Consider the following 21,272-nt stretch of genomic DNA (forward strand, 5'->3'; position numbering starts at 1 on the left):
TTTGTGGCATTTCAAATGAAACGGCAATTTCAGAGCCATGAGCACATGGGCGACCCACGCGAGCTACGGGCCGGGCGCTCGCAGCCGAGGCGATTTCTCCTCTGGCCGTTTTCTTTTTCATCGAGGGCACAGAAGGCGGCCTGCGGGGCCCGGAAGGCAACAGGGCGGTCGCTCTGGACTCGCGGGGTCCGGGACTCAGGGGTTCCCCGCGCCCTGTTCCGCGCCTCAGCCTCGGGCGCTGCCATTTACTATTTTTTATTATTTTTATTTTTATTATTCCCTCGTCCAGGTTTAGGAGACGCGTGGGGACAGCCGAGCCGCGCCGGGCCCCTGGACAGCGTCGCCAAGGAGCTGGGGTCGCACTTGCTGCAGGTAGGGACGAGGCTCGGAAGTTGGGGTACCGCCGCAGCCACGGGTCCCGGCTGCGCCTCCCCTCTGACTCCACCACCCCGGGCTCGAGGTGTCCCTCCCCAAGGAACCCCGAGTAAATGCACGGGCCGCCACCAGGCTGCAGAGGTCGCCCCGAGGCGAGAGGCACTGCGGGGAACTGGGAGCAAGCGGCTCCCTCCCCCCATCCCGGTCCCCTCACCTCGCACCCCAGAGGGCTGGGCCCCGTGTGGACTCAGCTCAACCAGAGCAACCTCTGGCCAGCCCCACCCCCACCCAGTTCCAGCCCTCTTTAGCTCAGGACATCTAGACCGAAGGGCGCCCCCCGGGCGTGGTCAAGCCCTGTCCGACCTCACTTCCCCCACGAACTTTCTGGGGCAACTGCTCTGTGCCAGACGCTGCGCGGGGCGCTGGAGCCGGAGGAGGAAGGATCAGAGCAAAGCTCAGGGCGCTCTGAGCCCGCGGGCGGCTGCTCGGAAGCGTCTGACAAACGTGTGTTTAAAGGGGTCGCAAATAAAGGAGAATCAGCATCAGTAATAGAATATTAGTTGGCGTTACTGCGCCTTTCCCACGGGCCAGATTCCGTTCTAAATCTTACTGTGTCATCTCGCTTCACTACCCACCCAGAATGGGCTCTATGTTTAACTCCGCTTTTTCGGAGGAGTAAATCGAGGCACTGAGAGATTAAGCAACATGCCCGAGGTCACACAGCAAGCGGCGGAGCCGGGTTCTACCCAAGTGGTCCCGCTCACGACGTGGTGCATTCTTTGGGGTCACCTGGCTCACGCAGGGAGCCGGTGCTTGGTTGGTGGTCAGCCGCTTAGCCCCGCAGCCGTTCAGTCCGCGGCTGCTAAACCGCCCCTGACCTCGCATTTCCCCGCGTGGTGTCTGGGGCGCGGGCCGGGTAACCATGCGCAGGACCCGCCAGCTCCAAGTCGGTGGCTGGCGCTAGGTGGGGACAGCCATGCCCCGTGTCTCAGAGTCTTTCAAATGCCCTTTACAGAGCTTCATCAACGACCCGATTCATTCCCCCCTCATGTCATTTGTCTCTGCCATCAAAAAATGCCTACCGAGAGCTATTTTGCATTTCCTCCTTCTATTTTGTGTTTTCTTTAAACGAAAAAAAAAAAAAGTTGGCGGCGGGACGCACTGACTTGGGTCAAAGTCAGCCGCGAGCTCCCCATTTCGAAAAAGCAGATCTTTTCAAAACTCTTGCCTCGAATGTCCCAGTGTGATTTATTTTTTTTTAAAAAGCGTGCTCTGGGAAAGAGAAGATCCGGGGAATATTTGAAACCCGAAGCGTTTACAACATTAAACGGTGTGTCAGCCGGGCGGGTAATGGCGCTCTTGGAGAACTTCCCGCGCGCCCCGCGCTCCCCCTACGCTCACTTTCCAGCTCTGTGCGCGTTTTTTTGCATGTTAGATACTCCTACATATTGTAAGTGACACTAATATCAGGGACAACTAAGTGCCGGGGACGCTAGTGAAAACCCGGCAGGTAAAAGCCAACACCCTCGTTTCCTCCACTGTACATTTCTTTAATTAATTCGCTGTAGCGTGCGGGTGTCTTTGCATTTAATATTACATGCATGCAAAATTTGAAGCTATGAAAGCATACCCAACATTTTCCTTTAAGAATATTATTTTTAGCTACTGCTGGCAACTTTCAGAATTTGATTATGATAATTTTTCTTTTACTCGTATGGCTCGCTGTCAGATACTATTTCATTAATGTATCTCTTTAATGGTTTTGGAGTTAAGCAAGAATGCAAAATGTGCCAAAACATTTATAACTTTAGAAATTGCTGTATAGTTTATATTTTTGAAACAGTTTATATTTTTTAAACAGTTTAGCTGGGAAAATATTTTGTAATTGAGTTAGAACTGGGAAAGCAAGGCTTCTAATCAAGATGTTGATTTCAACCTCAGCATAGGGAAGGGAAATGATAGTCTGGTTGGCAAAAAATTTTTGCAGCAAACCTGTTTTTGAGACAGCAGAACATAAGGATAACTTTCAAGTTTCACTTCTATACATTCTTTTTAGGCTCCCCTCCAAAGAGGGGGCAGATTTAGAAAAACCAAAGGTAATCTGGTTTCAATTACATGCTGTAAAAATAGAATTTGTGGCCAGAAATTAATTTGGAATATTTTTTATGGGGGCAGCATTGTGGGTTGTATGGATCTTTCACCAACTTTATTGCTTTTCTTTGGTTGTGGATCTAAAATATGAATGGGTAAATAAAATACGGTTTCCTTTTTTTCAAAAAATAATTTAGTTTTTTTATCCTTGCCACACATAAATATAATATGTACTTTTTAATTTGTCTTAATTACCTCTTATAATTTTTTTTGAGGGCCAGCCAACTTAGGTAAAATCAGAATATCATTTAGGTACTTTTAATTTTTTCAGAAATCAATACTCCTTTCTCCTTGAATTTTGCAAAGGTTATTTGATCTCTTGCAAATTCTAAATAATTCTGTAGACATAGTCTGTTCAAATAACTGGTATTTTCTTTTCTGAGGAGCGGTAGTGTTTAGAATTTATTATTCAAAAGGTACTTAGGGGTAACTAGAAAATTGTGGCAAATAAAGCATATGTCCTAGTGGTATAAACACTGCCAATTATGACATAAAATGGTCTATATAGTGGTAGATTGTCCCCTAAGCACCATAGAACTCCGGATTTGTGCTAAGTGCTAAAATAACCCCAAACAATAAAGCTACTACGTTTAAACTGGGTATGATAGGAATTCTCAAATGTTTTACATGACTTTTGTGATGTGTATGTAAGGCTGTTTTTAAAGTGTTTTAAAAGCATTTGAGAGTCTGGTGCGGGAACTAAACCTTGAATGTTGTAACTTAAATCCTTATGGCCCCGAACCCTGGTGGGTTTTTTTGTTTTGTTTTTTTGCATTCGATAAATATATGCCGATGATAATATTTCATACATTCCTCTATCCCAGTGGCAGTACGAGGATGAGATTTAACTCTCCATATAACTATCTTTCCTCACCCTGACACTTTTTTCTTTTCCAGACTTTGGATGGATTTGTTTTTGTGGTAGCATCTGATGGCAAAATCATGTATATATCGGAAACAGCCTCCGTACATTTAGGCTTGTCCCAGGTAAGCTGTACCTAATTTTATGTGCAACCGAAGTATTCAGGGTTGGCAGAGCTTGGCGGCCGTACCCAACTTGAAAACGAGTCTGTCCGAGCATCTGCCTTTGCGCGTGAACATAATCCCAAACTGCAAACTCCTCTTCTCAGAGCATCCCGCAGGGCTTTTCTCTCCGGGTTGCATTTCACTATTTCACTTTCTTTTTCCTCTGGGACTAATGACCAGTGTATCTTTGCAACCGTCAGCCATGTTCCGAGATTTCATTCGATAGACTAGACTCTGCTTATACGGTAACGGCACTCGGCTACTAACAAGAGCTTCACAAAGGGAGATTTTTCAGTCCACACTTGCTGGCCTGCACGTGGTATTGTGAGTCGCTGTGGAAGCCAGAGGGAAGCTGGTGTAGAACGTGGATTTTGTGCAGAATGTGCTTTGGGGAGAGAGAAGGGGGTGGGGGGTAGATTTATGAGTGTTCACATGGAATTCAGGGTAATTTTTCCTGAGTTTTTCCAGTTCAGTGGTCGTTTCAGTAAAGCATTTTATATGCTTGTGATAGAAACTCATAAAATTCAGTTTACTACTGTTTTGCACAGCAAGGTCTTGGTTTCTTTAGAACATGTAAATGTTACTGATTTTTCTGGAACCATTTTCTCAAAAAGGGTTTATCCTCTAGAGGAAAGAAGTGCACTTGGCTTTATCTGTCTTGGTCCAGCCGAAGGTTTGCTGGAGAATTTGGCTGTAGTCTGGGCCCGTGGCCGGTGGCTGGTGGGTCCAGATGTGGGGAGCCTAACTGATTTTTGCCATTCACATTTCTGATTTAACAAGTGTGGGTCGTGGTTCTAAAAGTCACATTTTTATACATATAGGAACTAAGCGTTTCTTTACATCGTGAATTATCAGAGTGCACCTTTTATATCACACTAGGATTAATTAGATACAGGAAATGGGCTCCCAGGAGGCGCGTGAATAATCTGTATTGCACCAGCCTCCTCATGCAGTTAAGCCAAAGCAAAACATGCCAATTAATGTGGCTTGGGTCTTCTCATTGAAAAACAATGTTACCAATTTGGAAACCTGCATCTGATGTATTCCTTTTCTTTTTCTGCCTGTATGTTTTTTAAACTTGCTATTTGTTTACAACCTTTTCTTCCAATGTGTGTATATCCTAATCCCTGTGCCTATGTGTTTCTGGTGTAAAGTCCTTTAAAGTGAATCTCATATTTAGATTGTTTGGTGTTTTCTTCTGTCTTCCTCTTTTCTTTTATGAAACCAGGTCTCCCAGATAAGATTTACCTAAGGCTTGGCTTTTACACCTATGTGACCCAAGGGATTACTGTGCTTATAGATTGGGAAATACTGTTGGGAACATAAAAATTAGTATTTTTTACATATTTTCCAAAGTTATTATTCTTTGCATTTCCACCTGACCCTATTTAGAATTATTTCAGACCCTTTCGTTGTACCCAGCCTGGTTTCTACTCCCGACTTGGTCTATGGCTGATTGACCTTGATCAGATTACTTAATTTTCAATCATAATTTATAAAGCCTTTGATAGATCTTATAGTAATGTTCCAAACACGACAAAACATTTCACATACTTTTTTAAATGACTGGTCAAACATATTTAAGAATAGGGGACGTCACTGTTATGCGATATTAAATTTAGAGCTGAGCTTCCTAGCAGTCAAAGCAAAAAGGGAAATACATTCGGTTATATGGTCTTCCTTGTCTGATAGGGTAGGTACATAAACTCCCTGAACTATAACTTTAATAAAAAAGAATGCCTACTCTATTTCTCTTTCAAGATCTTGATAAGAAGCAAATCAAAGTGCCCATTTTATGTAATTTATAAACTATAGGGAGCTACACAAAAGCCAGGCATCACCACAGTTTCATTAGTATTGTCCTACAAATAGCACAAAAGTTGCTTCAAATAGCGTCCTTTGGTTGGCACACATAGTGAGGGCTCTTAGTCATTTGGAATGTCCTGGCACTTCTGAAGGCACTGCACGCACAGCAGGACATTCCAGTTCATTCTGTCAGGCTGCTCAGGCTAGCATCCCATGTCTCTCTCTCTCTCTGTCATTTTTATCTTTAATAAGAGCAACCAAAATATCGGAGAGGTGACAACTATGCCTCTTCTTCATGATTAACTCCACAAAAGGAAATCTAAGCAGAATCATAATTAAAATTGTATTTCAAAATTTTGGTCATAATGCAGAAAGAAAACTTCGTATCATAATTTTGAAAGGGGAGGGCATTATACACTACCAAGAAAGTTACAGAGATGCCTTTCGTCTATATGTTGCCAGAAGTGTCAATTAAGAAAAAAAAAAGATAAGTCAAACTGTGCAGAAAGACTGATTTTTTTTTTCTGATCTATTGGCAGGATTGTCTTAGTATCAGTCCTCAGTTACAAAAACACTTAGATGCAGACTTGAGCCCTGGTTAGAGTCTGGGGAGTTCCATGGTGGACTGTTTAAATAAACAACAACAAACTTTTCCCTCAAGCCTGCTTCCTGTGCACGATTAACCCCACAGAAGGAAATCTAGGCAGAATCACAATGTGTATTTTTTTCTGTCTTTGTTACTTAAATAGTAAAATAAAGTATTGAAAAGGATGTCAAATACCCAACTTCTCTTTAAAAAAAAAATTTTGCACCTTTTAGATTATTTTTATTAGTAGTCAAAAGTCAGGCAAATATATCAAACATGAAACCTTTATTAAAATAAGCCCAAAGATTTTTTAAATCACAAGAGATAAAAATGTTAATAAAATTTTACCCAATAGTTAGACTAACCGTTAAAACAAGTTTTCTGATGAATAACGATACTAGTCATAGCTTATATTTACGTAGCGCCCTTCAGTGTTCCAAGAACTTTCAGTTACGCTCAATGACATTATCTCATTAAGTAATGACATCTTTCACATTAATTCAGGGTTAAACTCTATGTTAGCGGCTCCTAGGAAACATAAGCCCCTTTCTAGATTTGTCATGATTGTGTGATAAGTCACAGCAAACGAGTGTTTTTTTAAACCTGAAATATCTAAATAACTATCTGAATTATCTATTAGCGAGTGTAAAAAAAAGATTATGTGTTATAAGCCCATCTTAATTCAAAGCCTTTTTTAACCTTAAAAAAAATAAGCGTTGGAACAAGAAGTCTATTTTATACGTAGAGTTCATTTATGTTTGCTTTTCGATGAGAGATCCTTGATGTCAAACTGTTGTATCAGAAAAATGACAGACGACCACAAAATGCAAGTTGTCTCAAGCCACAGTTCAAGTGTTGGGAAATAGGGTCAAGTGTCTGGCTTGGAAATTTTGTTTGTCGTAAACACATGTACGTAATACATAATAATTCGTATAGACAAATTTCTATTTGGAAGAGGTAGAGTTGGGGAAGCACTCTTTATCCATGCGAGTTTATTAAATGATTTATTTTCATGGGTTTTTTGGTTAATACAATTAAACTTACTTATATTTGAAGAAGAATGAAGCTCTGTCTACCTGCTGTGTATTTCCTAAGACATTTTTAAGTATCCTTGTGGTTTAAATTTCCTTACCAAAGTTGCATACATTATATAGCATCTAGGTAACTAATCTACATTTTCCAGTAAATATAGATATGTATGAAATAGCTCATCGTGAGACACAGAGAGGAAAACGACATACTGGAGATCATAGCAGAAGCACAACTGTAAAACAACACGGTGTTGTTTGGGGCCATAAGACCTAATCCTTTCACTTTTGAAACAAAGAGAAAGGATAGCGTTTCATGTTTGTTGACATAACTCGAACCCTGAAACCCAAACCATCTTATTTTAAAATGCTTAATTTACCATAGTCAGCGAAACACCCAAAGCAGAGTAATGTGCGTTTTCAGAGCACTGGGTGACTCCCCGTTCCGACCCAGAATGTATTCATTTAGTGCTGTATTTATCCTGTGTAGTTTTCTTGGCAGGAAGAAAAACGATTCAGAAAAACATAAAAACGCTCTTAGTAGGAAAGCAATTCATTTTGTAGTTACCAGGGTTTTACTAATACTAAAATATCGCATCGAGGGCCTGTTTTAATAAGGCTGATGTATGAGACCTGAGGAGTTTTAGAGCCATGACCACAATTTTTTTTTTGAGATAGCCACATTTCTTTCAGCATTCAAAAGCACGAATAGATATGTAAATACAGGAAACACCATGTTGACCATAATTTTGAGTCAAGGTCAGCACCGTTTTATCATTCCAAAATTTGTTCTTTAAAAACATTTCTGTTGTTGGAAGACTATTTCACTTCCTAGACGGCCTTTGAGTTTTATAATTAAGCTAAAGATTCAGAAAATCAAGGCTGTGATTCATGGACCTTCAATCTTCATTCTCTGAGCGCATGAGATGAAAATAGGACCTTTGAAAACACATGAAGCTACTTTAGGATCACGACACAAATGGAATCCCTATAAGAACAGAAGTAAGTCTGTTTGCAAGTATATGAAGCTATTTCTCTAAAAAGACGTCAGTGAATTAAAAAAAAAAAAAGAAGAACTTGAAGCAAATCAGAATTATCTCTTTTCCCTAAAAATTATATTAAGGAAGAAATGATAAGCCAACACACATAAAAATTCTATTTTGTTATTTTTCATTTTTAAAATAAGTCGTCGAAATTGCGAATCGATTTAAAAAAGAGCTCCCGTATTTATCAGCTTTTGTCACTCTCCACCTGACAGAGCTTCACAAGGAATCTGTTTGGCTGCCCTCGAGAAAAAAAAAGAAATTGTCCTGTCCCGAATGGCTGACTTAAATGTTGCTGGTTTTATTTAAACTTTGTAAGGATTAACAGCAATGACTTGAAAGAGAATGTTTAGTGTTTGTTACTTATTTTTTTAATGAAATCTTGTCATCACTTTTTTATCTAGGCAAAAATCCATTTGAGTCATTAGAAAAGCGCCCGGTTTTCTAGTGCCAGGTTTGGGCGGTGGGTAGAGGGCATTTCTGTAATGGGATACTCTGCACCGCTCTGTTTGCATAGTATTAGAGAGAGACACTCTATGAATAATGCAGAACATAGAACAGCGAACGCCGTTTTTAGGGACAAGATTACTTAGCTGGCCAGAAACGTTATTCGTTCTGACTAAAAAGGCAACTCGTCCATCTTAACGAGTTGGAAGAACTGGCTCCGAAGAGGGATAAATTCCTTCACCTCTGCATGGCCCCTTGGTCCCAAGCTAAGAGCTGATGGCCTTGATGCTAATTTGAAACAGTGGAGGAATTCTCCGTTAGACCCTCTGGCTGGGGTCGTCCCATTGCGTGAGGTGGCACGTCGGGGCTGCAGGCCTGTTGAGGTGTCCTCTGTGGGGTGTGTCTGGAAGTAGGTGGTGTCCGAACACAGGGTCACATTGCTCTCTGGTGTGAGCCCCAGCCCATCAGGTCACGTAGCCATTCAGCTGCACCCATGGGCGGGAGCCATGGGCTCAGCACAGCCACCCTGGACTAGGAAGGTAGGAAGGCCAGAGACGCATTGTGGCCACGTGGAAGAGGTGTGGCAGTCCCTGAGGGGCAGAGCTGCCAGGAGGAAGGGCCTTTGTGGCCTGCAAGTTCTTCTTGAGTGCAGTGGAGTCTGGGCGTGGTGGCTCGCCTCCCAGCCAGCCAGTCCCCTCAGGAGGCACAGAGCGCGAGTTTCACAGTGTGTCTCCTGTATGAAGGACGCTGCCCAGGCCATTAGGGTCACCCACTTCCACCATCCTTGGCTTTCCAGCCCAGGACTGACCCTCGCTCTCTGGCCTTGCTGGAAAGTGTGAGAGACGCTTCAGGGTGCTGTTTGAGGAAAGACACATGTTTCTGAGCTTGGAGAAAGTGCAGTTGTCAGTGGAGACAGAAGTCCTGTTCCTGGCAGGGGGCCTCCCTATGACCCCACCCCCAGCCCCGGGCACCCCAGGAAGGCTTCCTGACCCCTCCCCTCTCTTCCTGTCTGTGGCAGGTGGAGCTTACAGGCAACAGCATTTACGAGTACATCCACCCCTCTGACCACGACGAGATGACGGCCGTCCTCGCGGCCCACCAGCCTCTTCACCATCACCTGCTCCAAGGTATGTATTTCCTCCAGATGAAAAGAGAGCAGAACGAAAACAAGGCGATGCTCTCGCACATGGCCCGAGGGTGTTGCCTCCCACACTGCCCATGGAAGTGTGACAAAGGGCTGCCCAGCCAGAGCCCCAAGCAGACACCCAACACCCGCCACGTCCTTTAAAGCAATACTGCCGATCCCCGTCAGGTGCGAGAGGCTGTGATGGGTGCTGGGTGGGGGATAAGTGTCAGAGGCTCCCCTCCGATGTGCTCTTGGTTTGGTGTTCCAGAGACACAGGTCTAGGCTTGGGCTTTTTTATTTTTTATTTTTTTATTGGTTGCAAGTGTACAATTCAATAGTATGTCATGTGTATGTTGCATTGCACGTTCACCACCCAAAGTCCAGTCTCCGTCTGTCACCATATTATTGGATCCCCTTTTACCCGCATCTACCTCCCCGCTCCTCCCTTTCCCTGTGGTCACTGTTAAACTGTTGTCTGTGTCCCTGCGTTTTGGTTTGTTTGTCTTGTTTGTTGGTTGCTTTCAGTTTTATAACCCACTTATGAGCGAAATCATATGGTTTTTGACTTTTTCCACCAGATTTATTTTGCTTAGCATGATATTCTCAAGATCCATCCACATCGTTGCAAATGGCAGCATTTCATCTTTTCAGATGGCTGAGTCATATTCCATTGTGTATATGTGCCACCTCTTCTCTATCCAGTCATCTATCGAAGGGCACTCGGTTGTTTTCATGTCTTGGCCACTGTGAATAGTGCTGCTCCAACACTCGTTACTTGTCCTGTTGATGACAGCCATTCCAACAGGTGTGAGGTGGTATCTCACGTGGTTTAGATGTGCATCTCTCTAATAGCTAGTAAAGTTGAGCATCTTATTATATATCTGTTGGCTGTTTGTATGTTTTCTTAGGAGAAATGTCTGTTCAGGTTCTCTGCCCATTTTTTAATTGACTTATTTGTTTTTTTGTTCTTTAGTTGCATGAGTCTTTTATATGTTTTGGATATTAGCCCGGGATTGGAGGTGTTGTTTGCAAGCATCTTTTCCTATTCGGTTGTTCGCCTCTTTGTTCTGCTGATGGTTAGACCTGGGATCCTGAACCAAAGGGTCCAAGAATAGAACTTGGGGTCTGCGAAACTTCAGGGGGAAAATTGCATTTCATCCCTCTAGTGAAAATTTAGCATTTTCTTTGTTTATAGGTTGTAGGCGAAAAGCCAGGTACTGTCACTAATACCTTCACTAACCCGAAATTCGAGTTATGAGATCTGCTACTAGATCTCATTATTTAATGTGTTAATAAAGCAGCACATTTGTAACCACGTCACCACTTGCCTTAATATTTTGATAACTTTTTCGATACATTTGTAACGCATCTATTTGTAATCTTCGATATTTTGTTTTATGCACTTTCAAAAATGTTATTCTGAGTGGGGATCTGCAGGTTTTGTGCCCTGGCACAGATTGGCTAAGAAGCCCTGGTTAGGTGGAGGCAGGTCATCTCCCTGGCCTGGCTCCATCTGGGGACGAGACCCTCCTCCAACTGTCCCATCCTGTCATTTAATACATGTCGATTGGGCCCCTGCTGCGGGAAGCATTGTGTTCGGACAGATGTGGCATGACTGCTCAGTGGAGGATGTGAAGCACGTCTTGACACAGACGGCTCCTTAAGTGACCATCGTGCTACACGCTCGGAAGACACAGACTTATTCCCGGAGGCCTGGCCTTGCAACCAACCCCCTCTGTCAGGTCAAAGATACCAGCATGTCGACCAAGGGTCCCTTGTCTGCTTTGGACGATGGCATCCTAACTTGGCCAAAATTCCCTAGTGAGACAAAGACTTTGAAGACATCATTTCTAACGGAATGAGAGCCAGGAGAGAACATCTCACTTGAATCTAATTTTTTTCACGGTGGGGTCGTTTAAAGCTGGGCAAAGAGAATTCCTCGGAGCATTGCGTTGTTGCTGTCTAAAGAATTGTGTAGGAGTGGGCTTTCTCCTCCTAGCCCTGGCATCATCTGCCTGTCCATGGCATAGCGTTAAAAGGGTGTTTAGAAAGTGACAGCAAATGAATCTTGGGACTCTCACCGGCCCCTCCCCCACCCCCAACCCCCGTTTCCATGGGGCTCAAGTCTGAGGGGCAGCAAGTGTACAAGAGGAGAAGCAAAAGGTCCAGGGGCGGTGTCCGGGGGCGGTGGGGTGGCCGCCGGTCACTTCCCCAGCCAGTCGCGAACACAGCGTTGGAGGTCCCCGCGGGCCCAGCTTCTCTCCGACGTCGCGTCTGCACAGCTGGCTTTCTGTGTCGGAACCGGCCCTGTTGCTTTATGGCAGTTGAGTAAGGCATGAGCTCTCCCCAAAACTTGTTCGTTGGTTTCTGGGTGACATTCCTGAGACCTGAGCATGCTTATCTGGAACTGGTGCAGACAGGCGGCGGGCAGGTCAAAAGGGACCCAGCCCACTGCCGAGGTTTGCGGTGAAGACAGCAGCCTCCTCAGCCAGGGAAGAAGGAGCGTCCGAGGCCACCCCCCCTCACCCCCACCAGGCAGTGCCCCCAGGGAGGGGCGGGAGGCCGTGCTTCCAGTCCTAGTGGTCACCTTTCTTTAAAAATTAATTTTTTAACCACTGCCAAATGGCTGTTTATTTAGAGTAGAGCGACCTCTCCCTTATCAGGGGCACAGACACTTTGCCATTTGTGCCCCAGAGAGCTGGTGTCACTCACTAAAGCAGAGGGTGTTTCCTTAGGGGACTCATTTGCCTTTGCAGCGTGTGAGGCCTGCAAGAGGAACCAAAGAAAGGCTTTGGCCGCCCCCCGCCGCCTCCCCCAAGAAAGAGCAAGCGGGGAGGGGACAGCCCTCGAGAGAGGAGGGTGTGGTCCGTCCAGGCTGAGCGGGCCTGTTGGTCTCCGTCCCCCTTCCATGTTGCTGGGCAGTCTCGTGCCCGTGGGCACGCTGGCAGAAGGCCCCCTGGGGCGGGCTCCCTCTGCCAGGGAAAGGGGTTACGCGTGTGTGACCTCTCCTCGGTATCTGCCACCCTGTGGGAGGTCAGACGCTTCAGGGCCCTCCTGGCGGGCTCAGGCATCGCTCTAGGGCTGGTCAAGGCCATTCTCCTGGTACCAGGCCTCTCTGCGGCCACCGCCACGGGGGCCACCGGGCCCACTGCGCATACAGTCCTGACCTTGACCCCAGGGTGGCACCTCCCAAGTTCTTGCCGTGTTTTGGGGCTGCTTTCCCCTGGAGGGCGTGGAAGCTTCCCCTCCCCACCGCACCCAGGCGGGGCCACAGGCAGAAGCGCGCTGGGTCAGGACCTGGGCTGCTGGGAGGCGGCCGCTGGCTGCAGGATTATTGATATTGTTGAGATAAAAATGGGGACAGCATCGTGGGACAGCTGGCTGATCTAACCTCGCTCCTGCTTTCAGAGTATGAGATAGAGAGGTCCTTCTTCCTTCGAATGAAGTGTGTTTTGGCAAAGAGAAACGCGGGCCTGACGTGCAGTGGATACAAGGTATGTAGGGGCACGGCAGGTGGGGGGAAGGGAGAGGCGGTGCTGGGTCCTCACTGTTGTACAGCTCACCACACACACAGCATCTGCAGACGGGGCACAGGGACCCAAACATCTCACACTGCCCAGCGTAGCACTTTCGAGGGACTCTGCTCATGGCTGCTTACGAGATAGGTGTGGGAGCTGGCATCTCCCAGGAGGACTGGATTTGTCCTACGAGACCAGGAATAAACGTGGCTGAGCGTAGAATTCGACCTCGGCGCCCGTAGGTTTTACTTTACGCACAGGTCAGTCCCACCGGAACAGCCGCCCCTGGAGTCACTGAGACCCGTCTTCCAGGTCAGGATGCTGGGCCAGCAGCCAGCAGTCAGCCCAGAAATGTCGCTCTTAGCCTCCGAATGCCCAGCCAGATCCAGTGCTCACGGTGATGTGCGCGATAGCGGGAACGCAGCCCTTTCCGGGTGCAAGGCAGAGCTTTCGTCTGCTGCATCCCATCTAATTTAACTGACGGCCATAGCAGCCCCTTGAGGGGAGCGTCATCAGCCCCATTCTGTCTCCAGGACATCAGCCGAGAAGGGAGAAGGGACCGGCAGAAGGGCAGGCAGTCTCGGGGGCATAGCCGGGGTCCCTGAGCCCAGCCCTCGCGCCTCCCTGGCTGGATCTCTCTGCCAGACATGGCCGTGTGCTCTGGCTCACCCCAGGATCCAGGAGTAGGTCACTTACAGAGCCACGGGCAGTACTGGGCCTGGACATCAGACTGCAGGGCAGGTTTGGCGAAGCCTGAGCTGGGTACCCCACCTGTCCCAGAAGGAGAGCCCCTCTGGAGCGGCCCCCCCACCCCCAGCTGTCTGCAGTGGCTGTTTCTCCCGCCTTATAACCCCTCATGCTGGAGCTGGAGGCAGATGGGGGCCTTGGGGCAGAGGTATTTGCACGTTAGGATGGGAGGGATGTGGGCGAAGAGAAAGGGGGCAGCTTTGCGCCGCCTCCACTTTGCCCTCTCTCTCCGGAATGCGGGTCCGTTGGGCTCCGACCCCCTTCCGTGTTGCCGGGCGGTCTCGTGCCCGTGGGCACGCTGGCGGGAGGCCCCTGGGGGGGCTCGGCCTCTCCCTCCCATCCCAGCGGCTGTGTCGGTCCCACTCGGAGCTCCTCCCTCGGACTTGACCTTGCTCTGTTTTACAGTTCGGAGGATGCATTTCTTATTTGCTGTCCAGTCTCTAAGCCTTTTTAGGCCAGGGGTGGAGATGCCCCAGTACCATCCTGCACCCAATAGACATTCTCCTGGAGACGGGTCTTGAATTGTTTTTGCCACTTATTAACTGTCTAATTGTCAGCAAAGCATGTCACCCAGCTCATCCTCAGTTTCCTCGTCAGTAAAATGGGAGAATAGACTAGAAGGATTTAAAGATGGGTTCCAGCTCTGAAGACTGTGAGTACGTTCAGGAGGAATGCTTTTGAAAAGAGCCTTTACGATTTTAGGTGTCGGTCACTGCTGTTACGTGTGTGACTCGTGCCAGAGTTTACCGACTATGACTTGTATAAGTGCTTCCAATCCTGAGCCTCAACGCTATCCAGTTTCTCGTGCATGATTTTTGGCTGTAATGACTAGAAATGTCTCTGTGTAGCTACTCTGGCTTGTTCCTTATTACAGGGAGATACAATCTTGAATTATAAATAAATAATAAAATAAAACAAAACAAAATAAAAATGCATTAAAAATGAAACTTTTTGATGCCATTGAAGAAATTTTGAACTTCTTGGAGCGATGGATATAGCTAGTCCAGTGATGTCAAGGTCAAGTTAATAGGTCAAGTTAATCCCGTTGGAAGATAAGCATTACAGTTACTGAAGTGAACATTATGGGACAAATGGTCACCTCCCTAAAATGCTTCTGCTGTGCCATCTAACTGCAACTTGGCAATGAGTTACTTATGTATAACTCCGTTACATATTGGAGAGCCTTAACTTGAGCACAGCCAGTGGGTAAGACATCCCCATATTCTATTATGATAGTGGTTTCTAAGAAAGATCCGCAGTTTCCTGTCTTCTGAGCAGTGAATCGGGCGTTCGGCTGTGCAGCTCAGTGGAGGCTGGGCTGGGGGTTAGTCCAGCAAGTTCAAGGAAATGAGCAAGCTCAGAGCCGGGAGGAGTGGGCGCCCGTGTAACCCCTGGGCCTCCGGTGGCCGACCCTGCCCTCTGCTTCCCCCAGGTCATCCACTGCAGCGGCTACCTGAAGATCAGGCAGTACATGCTGGACATGTCGCTGTACGACTCATGTTACCAGATCGTGGGGCTCGTGGCCGTGGGCCAGTCGCTGCCGCCTAGCGCCATCACCGAGATCAAGCTGCACAGTAACATGTTCATGTTCAGGGCCAGCCTCGACCTGAAGCTGATATTCCTGGATTCCAGGTGAGTTAGGTACCTGCTGGAAGATGCTGATGGTGGAAACTGGCCCCTGAAAGCTACACTGTTAAGCCAAGAGGTAATGAGTATTAAGTCACAGGAAGCACGTGAGTTAGAAAGGGACTTAGTGACGCCCAGTCATGAACTGAAAGAATTAGTATCAGCCTTAGTACCCAGGAGCCACCAGCTTCTTCAGCTTATACGTTCCTTAAAATCCTATTCATGTTTTTATCATGTCACTGGAGCAGGAACTGGAAGTATGTGTTGTGGGCACAAGGTAACCTCTTTTGAAGGCCCATGACGTCAGGATTCTGCCTCGTATCCCCAACAAGTTGGGAGGACTTTCAGACAAACAAAAGTCTTCTGCACTTAGTAGTGTGTGACTCAGGCTGGCGGGAGGCCATTTGAGCTATGAGGGCCACCAGGGCTGAGGCCGCAAGCAGACAAGTAGCCTTCCCTCGGGGGAGGCTCTGACCACGAGTTCAGCGGGTACCGGTCTGGGCTGGGAGGGCGAGGTCCCCAGAACTACCTCTCCCAACTGTCTTTTCCTCTCTTACTTGGGAATCCCTGTCAACCTGACTTCAGAGAGAGTGAGTGAGGCCGGCTCTGGAGGGCAGGTCTGTGCTGGAGTGGGGCTGCAGGCCTCAGAGTCTCCAGGCCGCAGGCCTGCAGGGCCTCTTTGGAAGTTTGTTTTCTTATCTGGCAGAAAAACAACAACAACAATAGCCATGCCCCACCCGCGCTGCTGCCCCCAGGGCAGTTAGGAAAAATGAAATTAGATAAAAGTCTGATGCACCTGCAATTTGGGTCCTTTTGCCCGCTGGCCTCTTAGAAGATTTATCAGTTGTACAGACAAGAATAAGTGTTTGGAGACCCCACTCCTGACTTGTAGTGTGTGTGGCCGAGCTTCCTCAGAAAAGACGCTCTGTGTGTGTGTGTGTGTGTGTAAGTATTGTGTGTGTGTGTGTGTGTGTGTGTGTGTGTTTCTGGATGTTCTGAAGCTAGGATTTATTGATTCCTTTGGCATCCTCCACTTTTTTTTTGTGGTAAAATATACATAACATAAAATTGATCATTTTAACCATTTATTGAAGGAACACAAATCTATCTGGTTAGGCGTGGAAGGCGAAGACAAAGGTTACTGTAGTTCATCATTCATGCACCACAGAACCTTTCAAGGTAGAGAAATGACAAGGGCTGACGTGACGGGGTCACCATGATTCTCCCAGAAGGTCACCCCCTGAGGGATGGATGGGATGGGGGCTGCGTTCCTGCAGGGGGAGGAGCCGGTGGGCGGAGGGAACAGGCCATGAAAGGACATTCTTTCTGGATTCTGGACCCCTCTCCAGACGGGCTGAGGGACGGGCCAGCTGTGCAGGTCGCTGCTGTAGACGTGTGGATGGGTGCGACTGGTTCCTCCCTTGCTTCGTCTCCCAGTTTTCCTTTGGCCATTCCAGCAAACCCCCCGGGACCTAGGGAATTCTGTAGAAGAGGGAAGACGAGGGTCTCCCCGGACGAGCGATTGCTGGGTCAGTCCCCACAGCTCTGAGCTCCGGGGACTTAACAGAGTGGGGTGTGCGAGGCGAGGTCGGAGGCCAGGGTGCTCCTGAAGGGAGCTCGGACGCGGCCTCCTCGCTGGCAGGTGTCCCTCTACTTTACGGTGTGAGGGACGTACCCCGAAGTGAGTAGAATAGAAAGGGGATGCTCTTGAGGAAGACTTCCTGTCTCCACAGAAGACGCTGCAGCTCTTCCTGCTAAGCATCAGGAAACTTCCAGAAAGTCTTCAGGCTTTTTGGAACTCCAGTCTTCTAGAAGGTGCTGGAAATGCCCTGCAGAAGCCTTCACACTCACTCTGGTCTTCGATCTGCTGCAGCCCGATGGTCTTCACAAGGTCGCCCGGCCAGAGGACAGAGGGGCTGGGAGGCCAGCAGGCCGCCAGTGGGGTGGGAGATGGCAGCTCCTACCTCCACACCCAGGAGCCACGGCGAGGGGCTGGCCCGAAGCCCAGCAGCCCCAGAGTCACGAGGGCCGGGGGGCCCCACCCAGCAGAGTCCCAGACACGACTGAACTCGGCGTAACCTGGAATTTGGTTCGTCGGGGTTTTGTGGTATTTCACTTTGAAACTGTAGCTGGTGCTTTTGCTAAGGATGGGTGAACTGAGCGATGTTTGGGGTTTGGCACATCCCTCTGACAGGTCGTCAGACACTAGAGGGTTGGAAAAAACCAGGAGGGCGTGCTGCCAAACCCTTCCCTTCCCCTTTAATTTTTAAAGCCGTGTGGACTTTGATGAGAAACTTAATACATGTGTTTCTGATTCATTTACACGTTTGGGGCCGTTGTTCTGAAACCGTTCGTCCAAAGAGTCTGGGGCGCCTCTTTCATCCCCGCGCCGGGGAGATGCCTGGCCTTCTGGCGGGGGAGCCAGACGGCTCGGTTTTCCTGCCACACGGAGCTGGACTCCATCGGGGCCTGAAGTTCTAGGTGGCCCTTAGACGAGTCCCCCGAGGCTCGAAAGGCCCTGGTCTGCGCACGCCCCCGCCTCCTTCCTGCCCTGGACGAACACCATGGAAATGTGTGCAGCAAACGGAGGGAAATACGAGGCCCGCGCAGGACGCGGCAGACGGGGGCGCGTCGGGGAGCGCGAGCGAGGTCGGGCTCACGCTTCAGATCTGGACCGGCAGGGCTGCCAGGCCAGGCCGACCTCCGTCCTCTGTCCCCGCTGACTCTGACTGTGGCTTCGCCGCCTCTGGAGTCCCTTCTTGTCCTCCTCTCTCATCTGTTCTTAACTCTCTGTCACCAAGACGTTTGGGCCACCTCCTCCAAGGGCACGGCTCCCAGTGCGCTTGCCATGTGCAGTTTCCACCTACAGATGGAGTGAGCCAAACGCCGGTGACAGTGTGGTCTTGGATGTTAAGAGCCACTTTTTTCAAAGAGGCGAAGTGGGAAATTAACACGCTTGGAGCTCAATGAGGATGAAGAGAGGTCACGTCACACAAGCACCGGGAACGTGCGGGGGTCTGAACCCATCCTCCCCCGTCCCCGATATGAGGCCGAAGCGTTTCCCGTGTGTCCCCAGCTCCCGCCAGTAGAAATCTCTCAGCTGTGTGTCGTTCTGAGGCCAACTAATTAACAGCGTCCAGGGAGGGACCGAGGTGTAAAGGCTCATGCACCCAACGGCCGAGATGTGGGGACGACCCAAGTGCCCGTGATCAGATGAACAGACAAAATATGGCGTCTACACACAACGGAATAGTGTTCGCCACAGAAACAATGACAGTCAACACGCACCGCGACCAACGGGGATGGACCTTGACAACACTGTGCTGAGTGCAAGAAGCCAGACACGGAAGGACGGATACCGCATCATTCCGCTTAGACCCAGTATCTAGAACGGAAAAGTTGTAGGGACAGAAAGCAGACGAGGGTCGCCGGGGTGGCGGGGGAGAGAAACGGGGGTTTAGTGCTTAACGGGGACACGGTTTCTGTCCGGGGGGATGAAAAAGTTCTGGAAACAGACATGGTGATGCTTATACAACCCTGTGAATGGAACCGTTGCCACCGAAGGGTACACCGAAAATGGTTAAAATGGTCACATTGAGGTTATGCATATTTTACCACAATAATTTCTAAAACGTGTCACACAGGACTATCCCACAAAAGCTCCCAGAGCGTGGGTTCCTTCTCACCTTTCCTCCAATATCAGCATCTGAGTTCACTCTGAAGGGCCGTCAGATAAGCTTCACCTTGCGAAGGGGTAGGATGCTAAGCCGCCCCAAACCTTCTTCCAGCCGGCGGTCAGAAGCCCGCTGCATCCTGCGCTGGGCTGGACTTCAAAGACTTTCTTCTTGCAAAAAAAGATCATTCTTAGTTTCCAAAATCAACATTCCCCCCAGCCCCGGCCTTTTAGCACTTGATTAGTTGGCAAAACCAATATTAGTTTAAATGAAAGGCAGTCTGCAGAGCGGTGTGACTCACGGAGCCCCCGTCCTCCCCCAGGGTGACCGAGCTGACCGGGTACGAGCCGCAGGACCTGATCGAGAAGACGCTGTACCATCACGTGCACGGCTGCGACGTGTTCCACCTCCGCTATGCACACCACCTCCGTGAGTACGGTGCTCGCCCGGGGCCCTGGGCCGCGGCTACCTCACGGGGGAGGAGGGAGGAGGGTGTCCCTTGTTTGGGGCGATCATCGTCCATCATGTGCACTTGGACCGTAAACCTCAGGCGTGACTCCACGTGGCCTTTGACTTAAGCGCGGCTACCCGCCGTCCGTCTGCGAACATCCAGTGAAGCTGGCAGGTGTGGGACGGTGCAGAGGTGCCGGATCCGAGGTCACGGGTTCGGAACCTAAGTGTCTCTGTGACATCTGGACACCAGTGGTGAATAACGGTGACAGCAGCCGAACCGATACAGGACCCTTCCTGCTGTCGGGCACGAGTTTAAGTGATTAAATCTATAATCGGCCCAGTGAGGGAGCTTCTCGTGTCCGTGATTCTCCTTTTCCCGCTGAGGATGCTGAGGTGCAGAGGGTTTAAGCCACTTGCCACAGTCACAGAGCAGGGAGGTGGCGGGGCTGGGGGCTGAACCCACGCGGCTGGGGGAGCTCGGGGTTTCCGGGATGGAGTCTGCGTGGAAAGAGCGAACGAACAGCGTTCGACTTGCCAACGGATGCAGTTTGGGGAACGTTTGGATTGGGGGGGAGGGGCTGCTCTAGTCACTGAAATGCCTAAAGAAGTGACCCTCCTGAGTCCAAACTGAGGCAGCAAGTGCTTGGGAAGGAGAAGAAGGCCTCGTCCCCGCCCCCCGGCCCCAGGGTGCTTCTTGGCAGGTGCAGATGGCTGGAGGAGCCAGACCTTCTGCAGTGCCGCCCAGGGGGCGGGTCCTCCGTGCTCGCTGTGCTCTGTGCTGACTCAGAGGCGTGAGTGTCGCGTTCCAGGGGGACGGCAGGCCCAGAGACTGCTCCGTGTGCGGCCGCAGGGCCTGCCCGGCCGGTCGGTGTGGACGGGGACCGGTGAGCGTTGCGGTTACTAGGGCGTCCCTGCGCCCCGTGCCCGAGTCACTCTGGGCCTAGCCCTGTGACCACCAGGACGCTGCAGACCTGGACGGCTTCTTCCCGCTCCCCTGAATTCACAGCAGCGTGGAAAGGTCTCTGTGCACAGAGAGGCTCGGCATCTTGACGGCCTTTTTATTTCCTTTTTAAAAAGTGGCTAAATCATTATTTCATATCAGCATCCTCGTTCTCCTTGAGATCAAGCCTGGTAGGGAAGCAGCTGCCAAGTGTCCGGATGGGGTCAGCCTGTCGACGTCGACAGAGCACTGGAGGGGACAGACACCGGAGGGGGCAGATACCACAGGGGACGGAGCACCGGAGGGGACGGAGCGAAGCTCTGAAGTGATGAGGGTGACCGGGAGACAGCGGAGGCATCTGCCCGGTGGGTGTGGAGCGGCAGTATGTACCCCACAACAGTCTGGAAGTGGGGGACAGGCTGGGGAAGGGAGAGTAAGCAAGTATGAGCATCCCCAACTCCACACCCCCCGCAGCCCCTGGACGGGACACCCCCACTACTGCTGGGAGGAGCGAGCGGGCCTGGGGGGCTCGGAGCTCCCTCCGCTGAGGCAGGAGCATGTTGGGGAGCGGATGATGAGCAGCGAGCGACTTGAAAGCAAACCCCTGCATTCCACGCAGGAGGAGCTCATCAAAGCGGGGCTGCCGGGTGGCAAACTGGGCCTCTGAGCACGGAGAGAGCTGAGGAGTAGAAGTCTCTGCTGTGAGCGCCACTGCCGGCCTCGCGC

General features: G+C 49.4%; 1 protein-coding gene across 4 annotated transcripts in view; it reads left to right on the forward strand.

Moving 5' to 3' along the window:
- Positions 1–21,272, forward strand: part of SIM2 (SIM bHLH transcription factor 2) — a 46,039-nt gene that overhangs the window by 9,543 nt on the left and 15,224 nt on the right. For 2 of the 4 annotated variants that reach the window (XM_039857501.1, XM_039857500.1), the window contains exons 2-7: positions 290–372; positions 3,424–3,513; positions 9,481–9,589; positions 12,997–13,082; positions 15,286–15,485; positions 19,476–19,582. In XM_039857501.1, the coding sequence (XP_039713435.1) occupies positions 290–372; positions 3,424–3,513; positions 9,481–9,589; positions 12,997–13,082; positions 15,286–15,485; positions 19,476–19,582 (675 nt within the window). Of the gene's footprint in view, positions 1–289; positions 373–3,423; positions 3,514–3,560; positions 3,879–9,480; positions 9,590–12,996; positions 13,083–15,285; positions 15,486–19,475; positions 19,583–21,272 lie in introns of those variants that run through there. The other 2 variants (XM_039857502.1, XM_039857503.1) reach the window with 2 other exon arrangements.

This window comes from Pteropus medius, unplaced genomic scaffold (assembly GCF_902729225.1).
Source record: "Pteropus medius unplaced genomic scaffold, Ma_sr-lr_union100, whole genome shotgun sequence".
NCBI lineage: Eukaryota > Metazoa > Chordata > Mammalia > Chiroptera > Pteropodidae > Pteropus > Pteropus medius.